This window comes from Delphinapterus leucas, chromosome 2, assembly GCF_059928025.1.
Source record: "Delphinapterus leucas isolate spDelLeu-1000000601 "Yukka" chromosome 2, BTC_Dleu_Yukka2, whole genome shotgun sequence".
Taxonomy (NCBI): Eukaryota; Metazoa; Chordata; class Mammalia; order Artiodactyla; family Monodontidae; genus Delphinapterus; species Delphinapterus leucas.
The window spans coordinates 148,907,159-148,925,465 of record NC_143130.1 but is presented as its reverse complement, the minus strand read 5'-3'; the positions used below and the strand labels follow the sequence as shown (position 1 = coordinate 148,925,465).

The 18,307-nt window shown below is 39.2% G+C and overlaps 1 protein-coding gene across 1 annotated transcript in view; it reads right to left on the bottom strand.

The window, feature by feature from the left end:
- The window catches only part of EXD2 (exonuclease 3'-5' domain containing 2), a 64,400-nt gene that overhangs the window by 22,034 nt on the left and 24,059 nt on the right, over positions 1–18,307 (bottom strand). Inside the window, exons 2-3 of the mRNA XM_022570275.3 lie at positions 17,051–17,436; positions 2,941–3,197 (exon numbers count right to left, since the gene is read on the bottom strand). Coding sequence (XP_022425983.1) covers positions 2,941–3,197; positions 17,051–17,389 — 596 coding nt within the window. The 5' untranslated portion in view covers positions 17,390–17,436. The remainder of the gene's footprint in view (positions 1–2,940; positions 3,198–17,050; positions 17,437–18,307) is intronic.

Genomic DNA, 18,307 nt, shown 5'->3' with positions numbered 1-18,307 from the left:
ATGCACGATTCCCTCAGGTACTGTGGAAAATGAAATCATTATAATGATGAAGAAAAGGAAGTCCTTCGTTACAAAAACAAGCAGTAACTTGATGGATTTCATCACCCCCAAAAGGCAGCACTGACTAAAAAGTTAAAAAAAAAGGTCCAGACACACTTAGGTAAAATATGTAAGGTAGTGGTTCAATTAATGGAAATTAAGAATTTGGGGGAGACAAACGTCTTTCCTTTTATTTAAAATTTTTAAAATCTTTTTATGCTTTCCTTTATATTAGTAATTACAATAGCAATGAATGTTTATTGTTAAAAATTCAGACAACAGAGAAGAGTAATGGGTGAAAAGTGAAAGCCCTCCACCCCCACTTCCACTCCTCAGGAAGAATGACCCTTATGAGTATATTGTGGCCCCTCCAGACCTTTTTTACAGACAAACAAAAAAACAGATGGCTAGACGGAGGAGCAGATATAGTTTCTTGGTATTTGTTTTGTTTTTTATTCTGCAACTTGCTCTATCACTTAATGTATCAGGGACCTCCTTCCCTGACAGTAAGCACAAATGTACTTATTACATTCTTTGTAACAGCTGTGCAATTTATCAAGCCTGGGTATTCCATAATCCTTGAAATCATTACCCTCATTGAAAGACAGCACTTAGTTTTTCGTTACTTAATTCCATTTGGGTCATTAGTCTTTTATTTATTTATTTATTTATTTATTTTTGGCTGCACTGGGTGTTCATTGCTGTGCACGGGCTTTCTCTAGTTGCGGGGAGTGGGGGTTACTCTTCTTTGCAGTGCGCGGGCTTCTCATTGCAGTGGCTTCTCCTGTTGTGGAGCACGGACTCTAGGTGCGTGGGCTTCAGTAGTTGTGGCACATGGACTCAGTTGTTCCACGGCATGTGGGATCTTCCCGGACCAGGGCTCGAACCCGTGTCCCCTGCATTGGCAGGAGGATTCTTGACCACTGCGCCACCAGGGAAGCCCCATTAGTCTTTTTTTAAACGTCCTATTTGGGAAGGTTTCACATTTTTCGAGGATGGATTAAAAACAAGATGCCACCTTTGCTACTTCAAAGTTTCGCTAGGAAAAGTTCCAAAATCATATACAATAATCTCAATAATAAACTATCTTCTGCTAACATATAATAAAAATATAGAGAGTACGAAGAAAAGAGAACAGCATTACCAAGAAAATCTGTGCTCCTCTCCAAAGTCAAATGAAAGTAACTACTTACAGCAAACACCAGGAGCAGCCTATGGCTAAAAGCTGAATATAATTCTTGCACTATAATGTCAAATTTCTTCTACTATATGTCAAAAAATTTTAATTTTACTTCTAAAGTATCCAATAATAAAATAAGAATCTTTAAAATTTTAATAAGATTTCATTAAAAATGAAGAAGCCTGATAAATGCTTCATTCTTATTTCTAGAGAAGTTCATGGTCATATTCAGCTTTGGCCAAATTTTGACACTTGGCCATTCTGCATTTAGCCAGATAAGTAAGGGCACTTCTAATTTCTATATACTCATAGAGAGGACTGTAAATGGATAGAAAGAGCTCTGGAAGGACAAACCAATCAGATCATGGTGGTGCTATAGGTGGTGGTGATGACGATGGTGATGATGGACAGTAATAGTTGAAATTTACACAGCACTCTCTATATGTCAAACACCATTTCTAAGTTCTTTACGTAGTTTAACTCGTTTAATCCTCACACCGATCCTATGAGATGGGAACATTATTATTTCTACTTTTCAGATGAGGGAACTGAGGAACAGTGAGGCTTAGTAACTTGCCAAAGGTCACGTAGCTGGTAAGAGGAAGACTGGGACTCCCACCCACACAGCCTGCTCTGGAGTCAACTCCTGGCCACTATACACATGGCCTCTAATAGCAGAGTAACAGCAGGCAGCTCTAGGGAGGCAGCACCAAAGGAAGGAGGGCCTGACGAAAGGCAGCTTTGGCTGCTACACTCCAAATACTTTTACAGAACTAAAACAATTTTACAGTAAATATTTCAATGTATTACTTGGAAAAAAATGGATACTTCATTTATAAGAGTTTCTTTTTCTTTTTTTTATAAGAGTTTCATTTACACAAGCCAAACTACTAAACTAAAATTTCATTTACTACCAAAAAATTATGATAAGCATAGATTTTAATCAGGCCTTCTCTTAGTTTATCAAATCCTCCAACCCTTCAATGTCAGTGGCAGGGAGAAAGGCAGGGAGAGAGGCTGTTTCAGTCCACACTATTAAAATGAGGACCTGCATATATACATGAGAAGGTAACTGCAGCTTCCTTAAACAGGGTAGAATTTCCATAGGAATAGAATTCCAAAGGAAAGGAAAATCTCTTCCTCTCAGTAAAGCATTAGGTCTACCATCATTCTGGGCCGAAAGCAGGGTCTGCACATTCAAATGTTGATCAGGATGAGCTGGGTGTGACAGCTGGAAGGGGTGGGGATTCTGGCAAATTGAACAAAGCATGTTCATCTAAGAGGATGGTGCTTCCAGCCAGCTGCTGCCGTCTAGAACTACTGACCTAGTGTAGTCAAATGACCTAATTTTTCAAGAGAAGCCAGGAATACAGGTTTTTACATTAAATCTTCTGAATTTAAACTAAAATCTCCCCAAAATATCATGCAGGACAAAAAAAACAAAAAATCTGCAACTCTAATTTGCCCAAGGAGCCCATCAGTTTACAGCCTGTAGCTTATAGAGACACCTTATTAATGTTTCATCTAAAAAGACCAATTCTAGGTAACTAAAGTTTTCCCAGAAGTTGGAATATTTCCTCACAAATTCAATATGCATCTCAGAAGCCTCTAAGCTTCTAAAGAATTTTAGAGGCTTCATTACTGAGTCTCAGTAATCTACAACTCTTGCTAAAATATTTGCCCCCCAGCTACAGGAGTTCCAGTATTCATACAAACCATACCTCTGCCTCATGGCTAGGTATCTGAGGTCCAGGCACCCCTTAACAACGAGGCCATAATCTTGCAGAAGCTTGCTGGCATCTTCTGAGCATCCTACTCCAACTTTTAAAATTGTGCCATCTGCCAAAATGTCCAGTAACGTTTTTGGTAGTGCCCTTCCTCCACAGATCAGCTTGGGCAAGCGAACCAAGGCACAGAAGCCACTTGGAGAGGCCATTTGAAGGAGTGACAGAGGACTGGCTTTGCCTTCCGAATTCACCTGTAACAGAGGAAAAGAGGGCCACAGTTCACACCCCAGCATAGGACCAAGTACAACATGAAAGTCTGGCAAAAAAGTCTAAGAGGTGCAGTCTTAACTTCCCAGAGGGAACAACTGACCAGAGTTTGCCTCAAACCTAAGGATGAGCCTTTGCTAACGAATGCAATGGACCCTAAGAAGCAGCGGCCTAAACAGAGGTTACCGGGGGCCCAAACATGAGCCTGAAATGAGCAGGCCATAAATAGTGACCAGCTGACACAGAGCAGCGCTGGGACACACACTGGCAGAGTCATGTGAGACACACTGGTTTTAAAAAGCTAAGGAAATTAAAAAAAAAAAAAAAAAAAAAAGCTAAGGAAATAAAAGGCTAAGGAGCAGAGCGCCAAATGATGATGTACTCTTTTCATTTTCTAGACTCTTTAACATACATGTTAGTAACCTGACTCATTTACTTGTCATCACTGCCTCAAGATCCGACTTTTAAAAAGAGGTAGGAAATACAGTACCATCAGTAAGTGGTACCTGCCAATATAATAAATCGTAGTAGCACAGAATGCTTTCTCAGCATTTTATGGTCACAAATGCTGTTCATAAAAAAAAATGTATACTGAGCATAAGCTAGGATTCTGATATCTAATTAGGAAATGAAAATAACTTTATATTTTAACTGATCTAGTTTTAATCTTTTTGATGTAATAGATAAATTGGAGAAAGTGCTTAAAGCTAAGGAAATTATTCCCAGAAAAATTTACATACAAAATTCACATGAATTAAAGGTTCCCTAAAGCTATCCATGGAACCCAGGTTAAGCATCCAATAAATTCCAATCCTTCTTATTTTCCAGGAGAGGAAATTTAAGGGCTACAGATGAAACAGTTTGACTAAACATGCAGAGATAATGGCAAAGTCAGAAGTGGAACCCAAATTTCCCAATCTGTACAACAGAGAAGAAACAGTCAAGATCAAGATCACGAAGAGTTGTTGTTAAAAACAAAATTGGGAGGGACTTCCTCCTCGACTTCTACTTCAGTGCTAAGTAAAACCACGGTTTAACTCAGAAAAGCTTTAGGATTCCCCTTCTCAGGCATTGTTTTATCATATCCTCAAATGGAAACATGCCAGTTTGATTTCCAAAGTGTCTATTTCTTGGAAGATCAACAAGACCCAGAAGAAACTTGACTACTGGTTCCTATTCTATAACAATTCATCTGGATGTGGCCAAATCACTTTTTTTTTTTATTAAAGCGTAATTCCCTCCCTCTATAATACTGGCTCTCTCCAAGAAAAAGCAGAAAATCTCTACTTCTAATATTCAGCACTGCTAATTTGACATAATACTCACTGCTAATTCCTAAGGCCAGATCTTTGAAAATCTTTTCAGTCAAGTTCCGTTGTCTAAAATACATTAAATAAATAGCTAGCTAGCTAGCTAGATAAGTTGTCCTTTTAATACTGTTTCTGGATTGTGCTTAAGATCCACTGTATTATAATTAAGGTTTTTCCACTAGGAATCCAAATGTTTATGACTACGATAGGTACCCAATTTATACTGAATGTATGATTGGAAGAATATTGCTTCTAGCAGACTCAATTTGGCTTAAAGAATAAGGTATCTAGTCTTTTTTTGGGGGGGGCTGTGTCAGGTCTTAGTTGCGGCACATGGGATCTTCGTTGTGGCATGTGGGATCTTTAGTTGTGGCATGCGGACTTCTTAGTTGCGGCATGCAGACTCTTAGTTGTGGCATGCAAACTCTTAGCTGTGGCATGCATGCAGGATCTAGTTCTCCCCCCAGGGATTGAACCCGGGCTCCCTGTATTGGGAGCGTAGAGTCTTACCCACTGGACCACCAGGGAAGTCCCAAGAATAAGATATCTAGTCTTAATTTCTTATATTTCCCCCTTTTGCCAACATCTTTTTGCCTTGACATCACTTACCACCCATGGAAAATAATGAAACCCTTGGCTTACCAACATTGTACTTAATAGGAAAAAAAACCACATTTTAATTTTGTTAGCATTATGTAATCCAGGGGTCACTGGGTTTTTTGTTTATTTTTTGATTAGTTGACTCATAAGAAATGTTTGGGACATACACAATATATGTACATATGCATTTATAAATCATATAAATGTATTACTATACTAACGTGTTAAGACATTATGAAATACACACGAAAGTAAAAATTTGAAATGAATGATGCCATCAGTCATTGTAGACAAAATTTCTAACACTTTTTTCTGTATTTCAGTGATTCACTCACAGAGGATTGGTTTAGGGATCCTCCTTCCTGAGGGCCAGTGATTATCCATTTTAGCTTCAGGGATCTTACAAATCCAGAGCAAATAAAACATTATGGAAAAGTCCGTGATTCTTTAAATGACCCCACAATGGTAGCAGGGAGCAAAAAATAATCTGAGACCATATTCTGGGCTGGAACAAGGTTAACTAATAAACATCCCTATCTGTGGAGTTTATGTGTCAGTTAAATTAGACCATGGCTTTGAGACAGGAATGAGCTTGTCCTGTTCAAGTGACAGAATGAAGGCTCAATGAGGCTGGAAAGTAGTAAGAGGAAGAGAAAAGGAGACAAAATCAGAGATGCTGAGAGAGGCAAGAGCATGTGAGTCCTTAGGAACACATAAGTAATTAAGACATCTTGGTTTTATAAGAAGCAATGGAGGCTTTTCAAGCAGGGGACTGAGATGATCAGATTAGCATTTTTAAAAGATCACTTTGCTTACTCTATGGAGAAGGGATCATAGGTATATGAGTCCAAGTAGGGAGGCCAGTCAGGAGGCTACTGCAAAGGTCCAAATAAGAGACTCTTGAGGGTTGGACTAGGAAGGAAGTAGAGGAGATGTAGAGAAGTATATGGATGCAAAATCTATTTTGGAAATAACAAGGGTAATACTTCCTAAATGGAAATGAAGGCTTAATAGTAAGGAAAAAGGAGGGGACTTCAAGCAAGCCTGCCTGGGCCTGCAGAAGGATGCTCTTGGGAAAATGACCTTCACTTCATTCAGTCTTTTTTACACCAATTACTTTGCACCTGTTAAGCAAGGCAGTCTATAGCCAGAGACTCCAGAAAAAATCAGGCAGGAGTCAGGGGCCAGAAATCTATTTAACATCTCTCTCTCCCCAGGAGAAAGGCAATAGTAGCTTCTAAAACATGGCAGAATCCTCATTTTATATAGGTGACTTATCCATAGTTACACATCACCATTGGTAACTCGGGGGAATCTGGAAACACATACCTCTATCTGGTAGAATGCTGTGTTATTTCCTGCTTTATATAACCACTTCTTTGAATTTCCACATATTTTGCCATTAAAGAAACTTAACATATTATAACTGCCTTTTTGTGTCTGACTTTCAATCATATCACTTCTGTTAGACAAACCTTAGCAGGGAGGATGTCTCTCTTGATTTTAATCTTAAAGGTGGAGAAGACTAGGGATAATACAGGTTTGGGAAGAAAAATCGAGACGTCTGTTAGGAACATCTTAAGTCTCAGATGACTATTAGACATTCAAGGGAGATGTCAAGTAGGGTGGATATAAAGACAGGTGATATAAAGGGCTGGAGTTCTAATTTTGAGAGTCTTCAGCCTATCAACGATATTTAAAGCTACAAAATTAGATGAAGTCACTTAGAAAAAGAATATAGATCAGAGGACATAAATTAGTGGTCCTTGGACCTGTTTGCTGACCCACAGATGTTTAATATTATATATTTCTTTGATCTCCACATTTTAAAAACTTGTGCCAGAACTTTTAACTTGCAGTGGAGTTCACATTTTTAAAAAATCTATATATCGAGTTTCTTTTTAAAGAACTGGACAATCTGGCAACGCTTGGCTTGAACTGTATAGCAGCCTCCTCATTTATATAAGGCATGAATTCTCTAATTCACCATAATGTCTTCTCAACACTGAAGCCAACTGTCACTTCCCATTTATCATTGTATTTGTAAACCACTGTTTTTCCAGCAAAGAATTATTTCTCAGGATCCACGTCTCTAAAACTAGGAAAATGGAAGATAGATCACAGAGGTCTTATGTTTAAAGAAAAAAGGGAGGGAGCATACTTCTTTATGAAATTGAAGAATACTCCTATGCATTTGAAAATGCAAACAATCACTCTACATTTTTCATTTATATTTCCTGTCTGGACCTTGTAGGCATCTGAGTTTGCAGTCCCTGGGGTGGATACAGAAGAGACCAAGCCTAAGTCAACTCAGTATTTGGATGTGAGGTAGAAGGGTGATCAGAAAAGGAAAAAGAGGAAAGAACAGTAAGACAGGAGATAGGAGAGTATGATGGCATGAAAGCCAAAGAGAATGTCTTGTGCAGCAATTATGCAGATGCTTCTGAGAGCTAGAATAACATGAGTCCAAATAAGTGTCCACTGGACTGGAAAACAAGAAAGCCATCAACTTCATCCGTTTCAGTGGAGTAGTATGGTAGGATGTCAGATTAGAGTAGGTCGAAGAATAAATGGAGAATAGCAAATTATACCCAAACAAGTAGATGAAAAGAAATAATAAAGAGCAGAAATCAGTGTAATGGAACGTAAGCATACAATAAAGATCAACAAAGCCAGAAGTTGGTTCTCTGAAAAGACTAATAACACTGATAAACCCATGGAAGGAGTAATCAAGAAAAAAAAAGAGAAGCAAATAAGCATTGTCAAAAATGTCCTTACATATCCATCAGATAGGAAAAAAAAAAAATGTCACCGGATATTATAAACAAGTATATGCCTGTAATTTAAAATTTTAAAAGAAGACATATTTAGATGAAAAATAAAATTCATCAAAACAGACATGAAGAAATAGAAAATATGAATAGCCTCAAAACTATTTAAAAAATTGTATTCATAATTCAAAAACTTCCCTCAAAAGAAAACTCCAGATGGCTTCACCAGTAGATTCTAATCAAACATTTAAGGAAAAAAGAATGACAATCTTACACAAACTCTTCCAGAGAACACAAAAACAAGGAACAGCCCTAACTTGTATGAGGCCAGCATAACATTTTTATCAAAATCTGACAAGGTCATTTCTAGAAAGGAAAATTATAAGCCAATATCACTCATGAATATAGACTATTTTTAAAACACTAGTAAAGTGAATTCAGCAATGTATAAGGAGAATAAGACATCATGACCAAGTTGGATTTATTCCAGGAATTCAAAATCAATGTATCTTCAGGACAAGAACAGAATAAAGGAGAAAAACTACATACTCATCTCAAGAAATTCAGAAAAGGCACTTAATAAAATTCAACAACTATTCATAATTTTAAAAAATAACTTTTTAAAAATTAAAGTATAATTGATTTACAATATTGTGTTAGTTTCAGGTGTACAGCAAAGTGATTCAGTTTTATATATATATATGTATATATGTATATATATATATTTCTAATTATTTTCCATTATATGTTATTATAAGATATTAAATCTAGTTCCCTGTGCTATACAATAAATCCTTGTTGCTTATCTATTTTATGTATAATAGTTTATATCTGTTAATCTCATACTCCTAGTTTATCCCTCCTCCACCCCCTTTCCCCTTTGTTAATCATAAGTTTGCTTTCTATGTCTGTGAGTCTATTTCTGTTTTGTATATAGATTCATTTATCACTTTTAGATTCCACATATAAGTGATGTCCTATTAATATTTGTACTTCTCTGTCTGACTTACTTTACTTAGTATGATATTCTCCAGGTCCATTCTTGTGGCTGTAAATGACAATATCTCATTCTTTGGAAAAAAAAAAAAGAAAACTTGGGAATTCCCTGGCGGTCCAGTGGTTAGGACTCCACACTTTCACTGCCAAGGGCCCGGGTTCAGTGCCTGATCAGGGAACTAAGATTTCACAAGTTGCCTGGCGCAGCCAAAATAAAACAAAACAAAACAAAACAAAAAAACTCTTAAGAAACCAAGAATAGAATTGAATGTATTTAATCTGTAAACAAACCTACTGCAGATATCGTACTCAATATGAAAATGTTGAAAGCTGTCAATCTGAGACAGAGAAGATGTCAAGGATGCCTACTGTCACCACTCATACTGAGCACTATATTGAGATCCTCGCCAGTTCAGCAAGGCAGGAAAAGAAATACAAAGTGTAAGGACTGGAAAAAAAATTGTCACTTCACAGATAATATAATAGTTTATAAAGAAACCCAAAAGAATCTAAAAGTAATTAGAATTAATAAGTGAGTTTAGTAAGTTATTTAACATAAGAGAAATACATATAAAGTTACATTTCTATTTATCAGAAAAAAACACAACTTTTAAAAAAATTTATTTATTTATTTTTGGCTGCTTTGGGTCTTCGTTGCTGCGTGTGGGCTTTCCCTAGTTGTGGTGAGTGGGGGCTACTATTCGTTGCGGTGCGCAGGCGTCTCATTGCAGTGGCTTCTCTTGTTGCGGGGTACGGGCTCCAGGTGCGCAGCCTTCAGTAGTTGTGGTGCACGGGCTTAGTTGCTTCGTGGCATGTGGGATCTTCCCGGACCAGGGCTCGAACCCATGTCCCCTGCATTGGCAGGCGGATTCTTAACCACTGCACCACCAGGGAAGTCCCACAACATTTTTTAAGATTTCATTTATAACAGAATTTTTTTAATCACAGAAAACTACAAATATATTATTAAGAGAAGTTAAAGATCTAAATAAATATTCTTAGATTATAAAACTCAATGCTGGAAAGAAGTCAATTCCCCACAAACTGATCTATTGATCCAATGCAGTCTTAATCAAAATGTCAAGAAATTGTTTTTGGTAGAAACTGAAAAGCTGATTCTAAAATGTATAACGAAATGCAAAGGACCAAGACTATCCAAGACCCTCCGGGAAAAAAACAAGATAGAAAGTCTTGCTGTGGCAGATATCAAGAGTCATTATAAAGCAACAGTAACTAAGACAGTTTGTGATCACCGGTGGAAGAATAGAAAAATAGACTACTAGAGTGTCCAGAAATAGATCTATTCATATAGAGATACGTGTTTTGGGACTTCCCTGGTGGTGGACTGGTTAAGAATCCGCCTGCCAATGCATGGGACACGGGTTCGAGCCCTGGTCCGGGAAGATCCCACATCCACGGAGCAACTAAGCCCGTGCACCCCAACTACTGAGCCTGCACTCTAAAGCCCACGAGCCACAACTACTGAGCCCACGTGCCACAACTACTGAAGCCCACGTGCCTAGAGCCCGTGCTCCACAACAAGAGAAGTCACTGCAACGAGAAGCCCGCGCACCGCAACGAAGAGTAGCCCCGGCTCGCCGCAACTAGAGAAAGCCCGCGTGGAGCAACAAAGACCCAACGCAGCCAAAAAATAAATAATTTATTTAAAAAAAGAAAATGAAAAAAAGAAATACCTGTTTTATAGTAAAGTAGCATTGCACAGCAGTGAGATTTATCTTTTCAATCAGTGGTGCTAGGACAATTGGATATCCATAAAAAGAAAAAATGAAACTCAACCCTACCTCACATCATACACACACACACACAAAAATCAATTCCAGATAGATTATAAATCTAAATATGCAATGTTAAAACCACAAAACTCCGGCTTCCCTGGTGGCGCAGTGGTTAAGATTCCACCTGCCAATGCAGGGGACACAGGTTCGAGACCTGGTCCGGGAAGATCCCACATGCCATGGAGCAACTAAGCCCATGTGCCACAACTACAGAAGCCCACACACCTAGAGCCTGTGCTCCGCAACAGGAGAAGCCACCACAGTGAGAAGCCCATGCACCATAACGAAGAGTAGCCCCCGCTCGCCGCAACTAGAGAAAGCCTGTGTGCAGCAACAAAGACCCAACACAGCCAAAAATAAATGTAAAAAAAAAAAAAAAAAAAGACTGGTAAGAATCTGAAAAAGAATTTACTGATGTCTCTGTGTAAGTGAATCAAGTGGATGTACAGCAGCAAGAAACAGCATTGAAAATCAGCTATACACCGTTATAAAAATAAATTCCAAAAAAAAAAGAAAAGACAGAGAGAGAGAGAGAGAAATTCTTACAGAATTCGTTCAGGGGCTGTGATGCAACCTGGACAGACCACATCTAGACCCACAGCTGGATGGGACCTAAGGCTGCACACTCGTGGGGCTGAGAGGCTTGGTGAGGATGGGCCAGCAAATGCAGCCCCTTTAGAGTAATACTGCCTGGTCCCCATTCCATGGGTCCCAAATCTCCAGGTGCTGGGGACCCTTCCCTACAGCTAAAACATGCATGGGACACCCAGAGGATGGTACACCGGCTGATGGGGAAGAGTTTGGAAAAGGCACCTCATCTCCTCATCTCCTGGTGGTCGGGTTACCCCCTCCAGCCTCTTTCCTAACAATCTCCCAACTTGGGGAAGTCAGCACCTTCAACATCCTGTTTCACATGGTTTGGAATTTGTCCGGAGGATGAAGTGGAAGGGGGGGAAACCAATGACAGTTGGTTTGCCCTAGTTGTTTGGACAGGCACATGCCACTCTAATTTCCAATCAGGAAGAGGAACTGACCAAAGGCTCAGCCTGCCCCCGGAACCAGAATAGGGCTTGAAGCAATCCTGCTGTTTTGTGGCCAGTTCCCAAAACAACAAGTTGAAAAATGGAGCTCAGGGGCACTGCAATTCAGAAAACTGCAGGGTTGTAAATGATACCTATTGTCGAAAAATGTCTTGAGGTAAGTCATCAAAAAGGACTTGTAAGCAAGGCAGAATTGCAGGAAAGGGATTTCAAGAGGTAGATTGGACCTGCCATTAAAGCACATGAAAAGCAGTTGAACTTCACCAATGATGCAGTTGGCCAAAAAGGGCATATGCGTTTTTCCTGATATTCAGGAAAAATGCATACATCCTTTTTGGCCAACCAAACAGGTGGACAATGCAAATCAACACTACAAAGAGGTATCACTTTGCATCAGTCAGAAGGGCCATCCTTACAAAGTGTAAAAACCAGAAATGCAGGACAGCGCGTGGAGAAGGGGGAGCCCTGTTATGCTCATGGTGGGAATGTAAATTGCCAACGGCCACTCTGGAGAAGTGTATTGTGTTTAATAAAAAATCTAAAAAACACAGCTACAGAGCATACGGCACTTCCAATCATGGGCATATATCTTGGGAAAACCAAACATCGACAGGACACAGGCATCCCAACGTTTAGTGCTACTCTGTTTACAAGAGCTTTGACTTGGATACAACCTAAATGTCCTTGGAAGGAAAAAATGGATAAAGAAGATGTGGTACTTATGTACGATGGAATATTACTCAGCCATGAAATCAATGAAATAAGGCCAGTTGCAGCAACTTGGGTGGACTTAGGTACGATCATTCTAAGTGACATAAGTCAGACAGAAAAAGAGACTTATCATAAGTTATCACTTATAGGTGGAATCTAAAAATGGCTACACGTGAACTAAATTACAAAACAGAAACAGAGTCACACATTTAGGGTTTCCCTGTTGGCGCAGTGGTTAAGAATCCGCCAGCCAATGCAGGGGACACAGGTTCGAGCCCTGGTCCGGGAAGATCCCACATGTCGCGGAGCAACTAAGCCCGTGTGCCACAAATACTGAGCCTGCACTCTAGAGCTCGTGAGCCACAACTACTGATCCCGTGTGCCACAACTACTGAAGCCTGCATGCCTAGAGCCCGTGCTCTGCAGCAAGAGAAGCCACTGCAAGCCCGCACACCGCAACGAAGAGTAGCCCCCGCTTGCCACAATTAGAGAAAGCCTGCGTGCAGCAATGAAGACCAAACGCAGGCAAAAATAAATAAATAAAGTAAATTTATATATATATTTAAAAAACCCAAAAAACTCCAAGAAAATAACATAGGAGAGTATATTCATGACTAGGGATAAGGTAAGACTTGTTACACAGCACTATATATAGATCTTCTGATCATCAAGCTTTAACAATAAAAGAATGTAAAGGCTATCCACAGAATGGGGGAAGACATTTACTGTACATTTAAATCACAAAGGGTTCATAACCAAAATATATAAAGAACTATAAATCAGTAAGAAAAAGACAACTCAATAGAAAAAGAGGCAAGAGGCTTGAACAAGTACTCCATAAAAGAAGATATCAAAATAATCAATAAAATATAGAAAGATGCTCAATCTCAGTACTGGTCAGGGACATGCAAATTAAAACCACAATGAAATATTACTACACATCCACTAGGATGGCTAAAATTTTAAAATCTGACAGTACCAAATGTGGACAAGGATATAAGACAAAGGGAATTTTCATACAGTCTTGGTGAGAGATTAAATTAGTAGAACCACTTCTGAAAACAGCTAGAAACATTAGGTACACTCATTACTACTGATGAGGGTAAACTAGTTAAAACCACCTTGGAAAACAATTTGGCATTATTTATGAAAGTTAAAGATATATATACAAACTCTAAGACCTAGAACTCCACTCATAGATACATATGCCCAATAATAATAAGTGCATTTGTTCACTGCAGCATTCTTTGTAAGAGCCCCAAAAGTCCATCAATATTAGAACGGATGAATAAATCATGATATATTTACACAATGGACATATGGCAATGAATCACAGTCACACACAACATGGGTAAATCTCACAAACGTAATGTTGAACAAAAGAAGCCAGACACAAAATACACACACGATAGTTTCATTTACATTAAATTTAAAAAGCAGACAAAACTCAATTATCGTGCCTAGGCATACATTTTTTTTTTTTTACATCTTTATTGGAGTATAATTGCTTTACAATGGTGTGCTAGGGCATGCAGCATGTTTAAGTAGTAAAAGTATAAAGAAAAACACGAAAGTAAATACCATAAAATCAGGATAATAGTAACCCTTGGTGGGAGGACAGTGATTACTAGGGGTCACAAGGGGAGCTTCTGGGGTACTAGCAAATTCTGTTTCTTGACCTAGTTTCCAGTTACACAGCTGTTCTCTTTAGTGAAATCATTTAGCTCTTTGTTTTTGTTTCAGGCACTTTTCTTTTTTTTTCTTTGCGGTACGCGGGCCTCTCACTGTTGTGGCCTCTCCCGCTGCGGAGCACAGGCTCCGGACGCGCAGGCTCAGCGGCCATGGCTCACGGGCACAGCCGCTCCGCGGCATGTGGGATCCTCCCGGACCGGGGCATGAACCCGGGTCCCCTGCATCGGCAGGCGGACTCTCAACCACTGCACCACCAGGGAAGCCCAGGCACTTTTCTTGATGTGTTTTATTTCACAATAAAAAAGGTTAAAAAAAAAAGACTCAAGGGGTAAGTTAAATGGCAGATTACACAAAACTAAAGAAAGAAAAAGGGAACTATAAAAGAGACCTGAAGAAATTGTGCAGAATGAATCCAGAGAGACTAAGATACGTTAAATATAAAAGAGATTACCAGACATGTAGGAGAGCAGAAAAAGTTCAGAATATAGCTTATCTAATTCCAGCAAGAAAGAAGAAGGAAAAAAAAAAAGGAAGAAGAAGAAGGTGAAAGAGGAGGGGTAGGAAGAAGAGGAGGAGGAGGAGGAGAAGAAGAAAAAACAAGGCAATCTTCAAAGAGAATTTAAAAATTGATATATGATACCAATCCTTACATCCAGGATATCTCTCTGAATCCCAAACAGGAAATACAGAAAGATAACAACACTAGTCTCATGACAGCGAATCTTCAGAACCAGCAACTCAAGAAGATCTTAAAAGGAGCTACAAAAAATTAGATTACCTATAAAGAATCAACATTTACACTCACAGTTATTTTCAACAGCAACAACGGAAACCAGAAGAAAGTGGAATGCGATCTTGAAAATGATAAGTTACTAAACTAGAATTTCACATCCAGTGAAAATATCTTCAAAGATCAAAAGCAAAATAAAGACACTTTCAAAACAATAATAATTAAGTTTACTATCAATGACCCCTCAAGAAATGAACTTCTAAAGGACAACCTTAAAGAGAATGATGCCAGAAAGTTCTGAGATATAAGGAAAGATGAGCAAAGAAAAAGGTAAACACTTTGGTAAATTGAAACAAATACTGACTGTGTAAAACAAGAACAAAAACAATAACTCAGCAAATACTTACACAAAAGTGAATGAAAGAGAAAACGAATCAGAAATGGAAGAATGAAAAGAAGGAGGATGGATGAAAGTTCTTCTGTGGCAGCAATCAGAGAAATGCAATCACACCTGAAGGGAATGTGGCATCAGAAGAAGTTCAATACATTCCAAAGCCATAAGGAACTGGGTTTTGGATTATTTGCCACTTAAACTTACTCTGCTACAGTGATTAAACATATTATTATTAAATCGATTACATTACTATTCACTTCAGACTACCCTGTTGTTGCTGCAGTTATACTTCACTTGGTAGGATAATCAAGGTGTTTGGCAAATGTGAATTTTCCTAATCTACTAAAGCTCACTGTTTACTAATGTTTTCTTCTATGGTTGTTGGTGTAAATATGTTTAAAATGATATAGAAATGTTTATTTCTAAAATGATATAATTCTTATACACAATAAACAAAAGGTGCCCAATCCTTTCCTGATGGCCCAAGGTCATTGGTATAAACTACTACTGCTATGGCTGATATAAAGAAATACCCTCGAGAACTCCCTGGCGGTCCAGTGGCTGACTCCTCACTTTCAAGCAGAGGGCACAGGTTCAATCCCTGGTCAGAGAACTAAGATCCCGCAAGCCATGCAGCGCACGGCCAAAAAAGAAAAAAAAGAAATACCCTCAGTAGCTCCTTAAGGCCTTATGTGACTACTAAACTTTTCCCACACTGTCAGGTGTTCTCTTCTTGGTCATCATTGTACTGGCACCTTTAGTTCCTCCTACCAACCTGTGATCTGATTTTGTGGCAGCAATTCTGCTTAGGGCCTCTTTCTATTACATTTCTTGGCTCTTGACTGTATTCCAGATACCCAGAAGACATAGATCACAGAATTTTGGCAAGGTGTTATGCTGAATTAATAAGAAATGATAACTGTGACTTATTTATATTTTGTAGTATCTTCTGTTGCAAGGAGATTAAAGTTCACTCTGTGAATCAGAATGACAGAAGAGTAGGTGTACCATATTATCCTCATCACAACTCCCCCAAAGTAATAGCTATTAGAAAAATTGATGGTTAAGGAAGACCAGCTCAAATGCTGGTTGCTAGCTTCATAGCCTTGGGCAAGTAACTAAACCTTTTAACACTTCCTATCTGTAAAGAAATAATAACAGTATCTTCCTACAAAGGATTATTGTCAAAATTAAATGAGATAACGAAAAACAACAACATAATACCTGGCTTAGAGTAAACAGTGTCCAGCATTTAAACTATTATCTTTTTAAATCCCAATTTGTGTAATAAACACACATTTAACTAGACCTCCTTAACTATCTTCTCCATGGCATCCTATGAAAATACTATTAAAAATATTAACAGTAGCTAATATATAATAAGCAATTACTCTCTGTTAAAATTGTGCTGAAGTCTATATAGGGATTATCTATTTGAATCCTTAAGCTCTGGGCGGTAGATACCATTACACACACACACACACACACACACACACACACACACACACACACACCCCGCTACAGGTAAGTACACTGAGGCTCAAAGAGGTTAAGTACTTGTTCAAGTTCACAGAATAAGTGGTGAAAATGGACTCATGTAGCTCAGACTCCAGAATCCATGATTATAAGCACTCCCCTATCCTGAGAAGAGAAGCGGCTTCTCCTTCTGCTAAAATCTATTTACAAATAAGTTGAGCACAAGCTAATTCTCCTTTAATCTTATCCTCTATTTGACTATTCAAGGTCCTTAGCTGGAAAAGCAGAAAAGATACGTTTCGTTTTTGCCTTTTAACTTACCCACTCACAGTCGATTCCAAGCACTGGAAAATCTTCTAACTCACTCCTAAGCAAGGGCTCAATTTGATCCCACTCTGCCTCCTGAGACACAGTCGCCACCTTTGCTCCAAGGATCCTCTCTTCCCACGAGGCTCTGGGGGCACTGGAGTGCTGCTGGTCCTCTGCTGGAGCGGGCCGCTCTCTCCTGCCTGGCACTTTCGGCTGCTGCTGTGACAGCTGCTGCTGGGTCGCACGACTTGCTTTACTCCTCCGACGCTGGATGCCTTTCCACAGGACAAACCCCCCGACAGCCATACCAAGAAGGGTGGTCACTGTCAAAGCCACTAAGTGTTTAGACATCTTCAACTTTTCTGTTGTTTAGGAAAGCATATCACTAATCCCACAATCTGCAAAACAAATGGCAACAATATATTCACATACAGAATTTAAAGCTCCACGGACACACGTCCCCCACCACCACCCCGCAAAAAATGTTGCATTCACAATCCATGTGCTCACAAACTAAAAAAATTGCTATAAATTTCTATATGAAACAGTGATATTTTTAAATATTCTCCCCCTTTTGTATGTTCTGTACTCCACCTCTGTCTCCATCCAAGAAAAAACCCCTGCCCTCTACCAGTTGCCCAGGGCTCTCTTAATCCTATAAAATCACATCAATCAAAACAGAATAAACTAGACTCTTACTTCCACTTGCTGATTTATTGTGAGTAAATTTTAGTTAATGGATCTTCCTCAGGGTGTTTGTGTTTGAACCTTCAATCTCTAAGAGTAGAATGGAAACTTCTGCTTTGCAATTTTAAAAAAATCTAGGGCTTCCCTGGTGGTGCAGTGGTTAAGAGTCTGCCTGCCAATGCAGGGACATGGGTTCGAGCCCTGGTCCGGGAAGATCCCACATGCTGCGGAGCAACTGGGCCCGTGTGCCACAACTACTGAGCCTGCGCTCTAGAGCCCATGCACCACAACTACTGAGCCCACGTGCCACAACTACCGAGCCTGCAAACCTAGAGCCTGTGCTCCACAACAAAGAGAAGCCACCACAATGAGAAGCCCTCGCACCGCAACGAACAGTAGCCCCTGCTTGCCACAACTAGAGAAAGCCTGTGTGCAGCAACGAAGACCCAACGCAGACAAAAATAAATAAATAAAATTTTTAAAAAATCTAATCATCAGCAAGTGGTAGGGGGGCTTTTACTTTTCTAGGAGGCGTGGCTGGTGAGGGATGGAGCAAACAGGCTTGAGCACACATGGATTTTC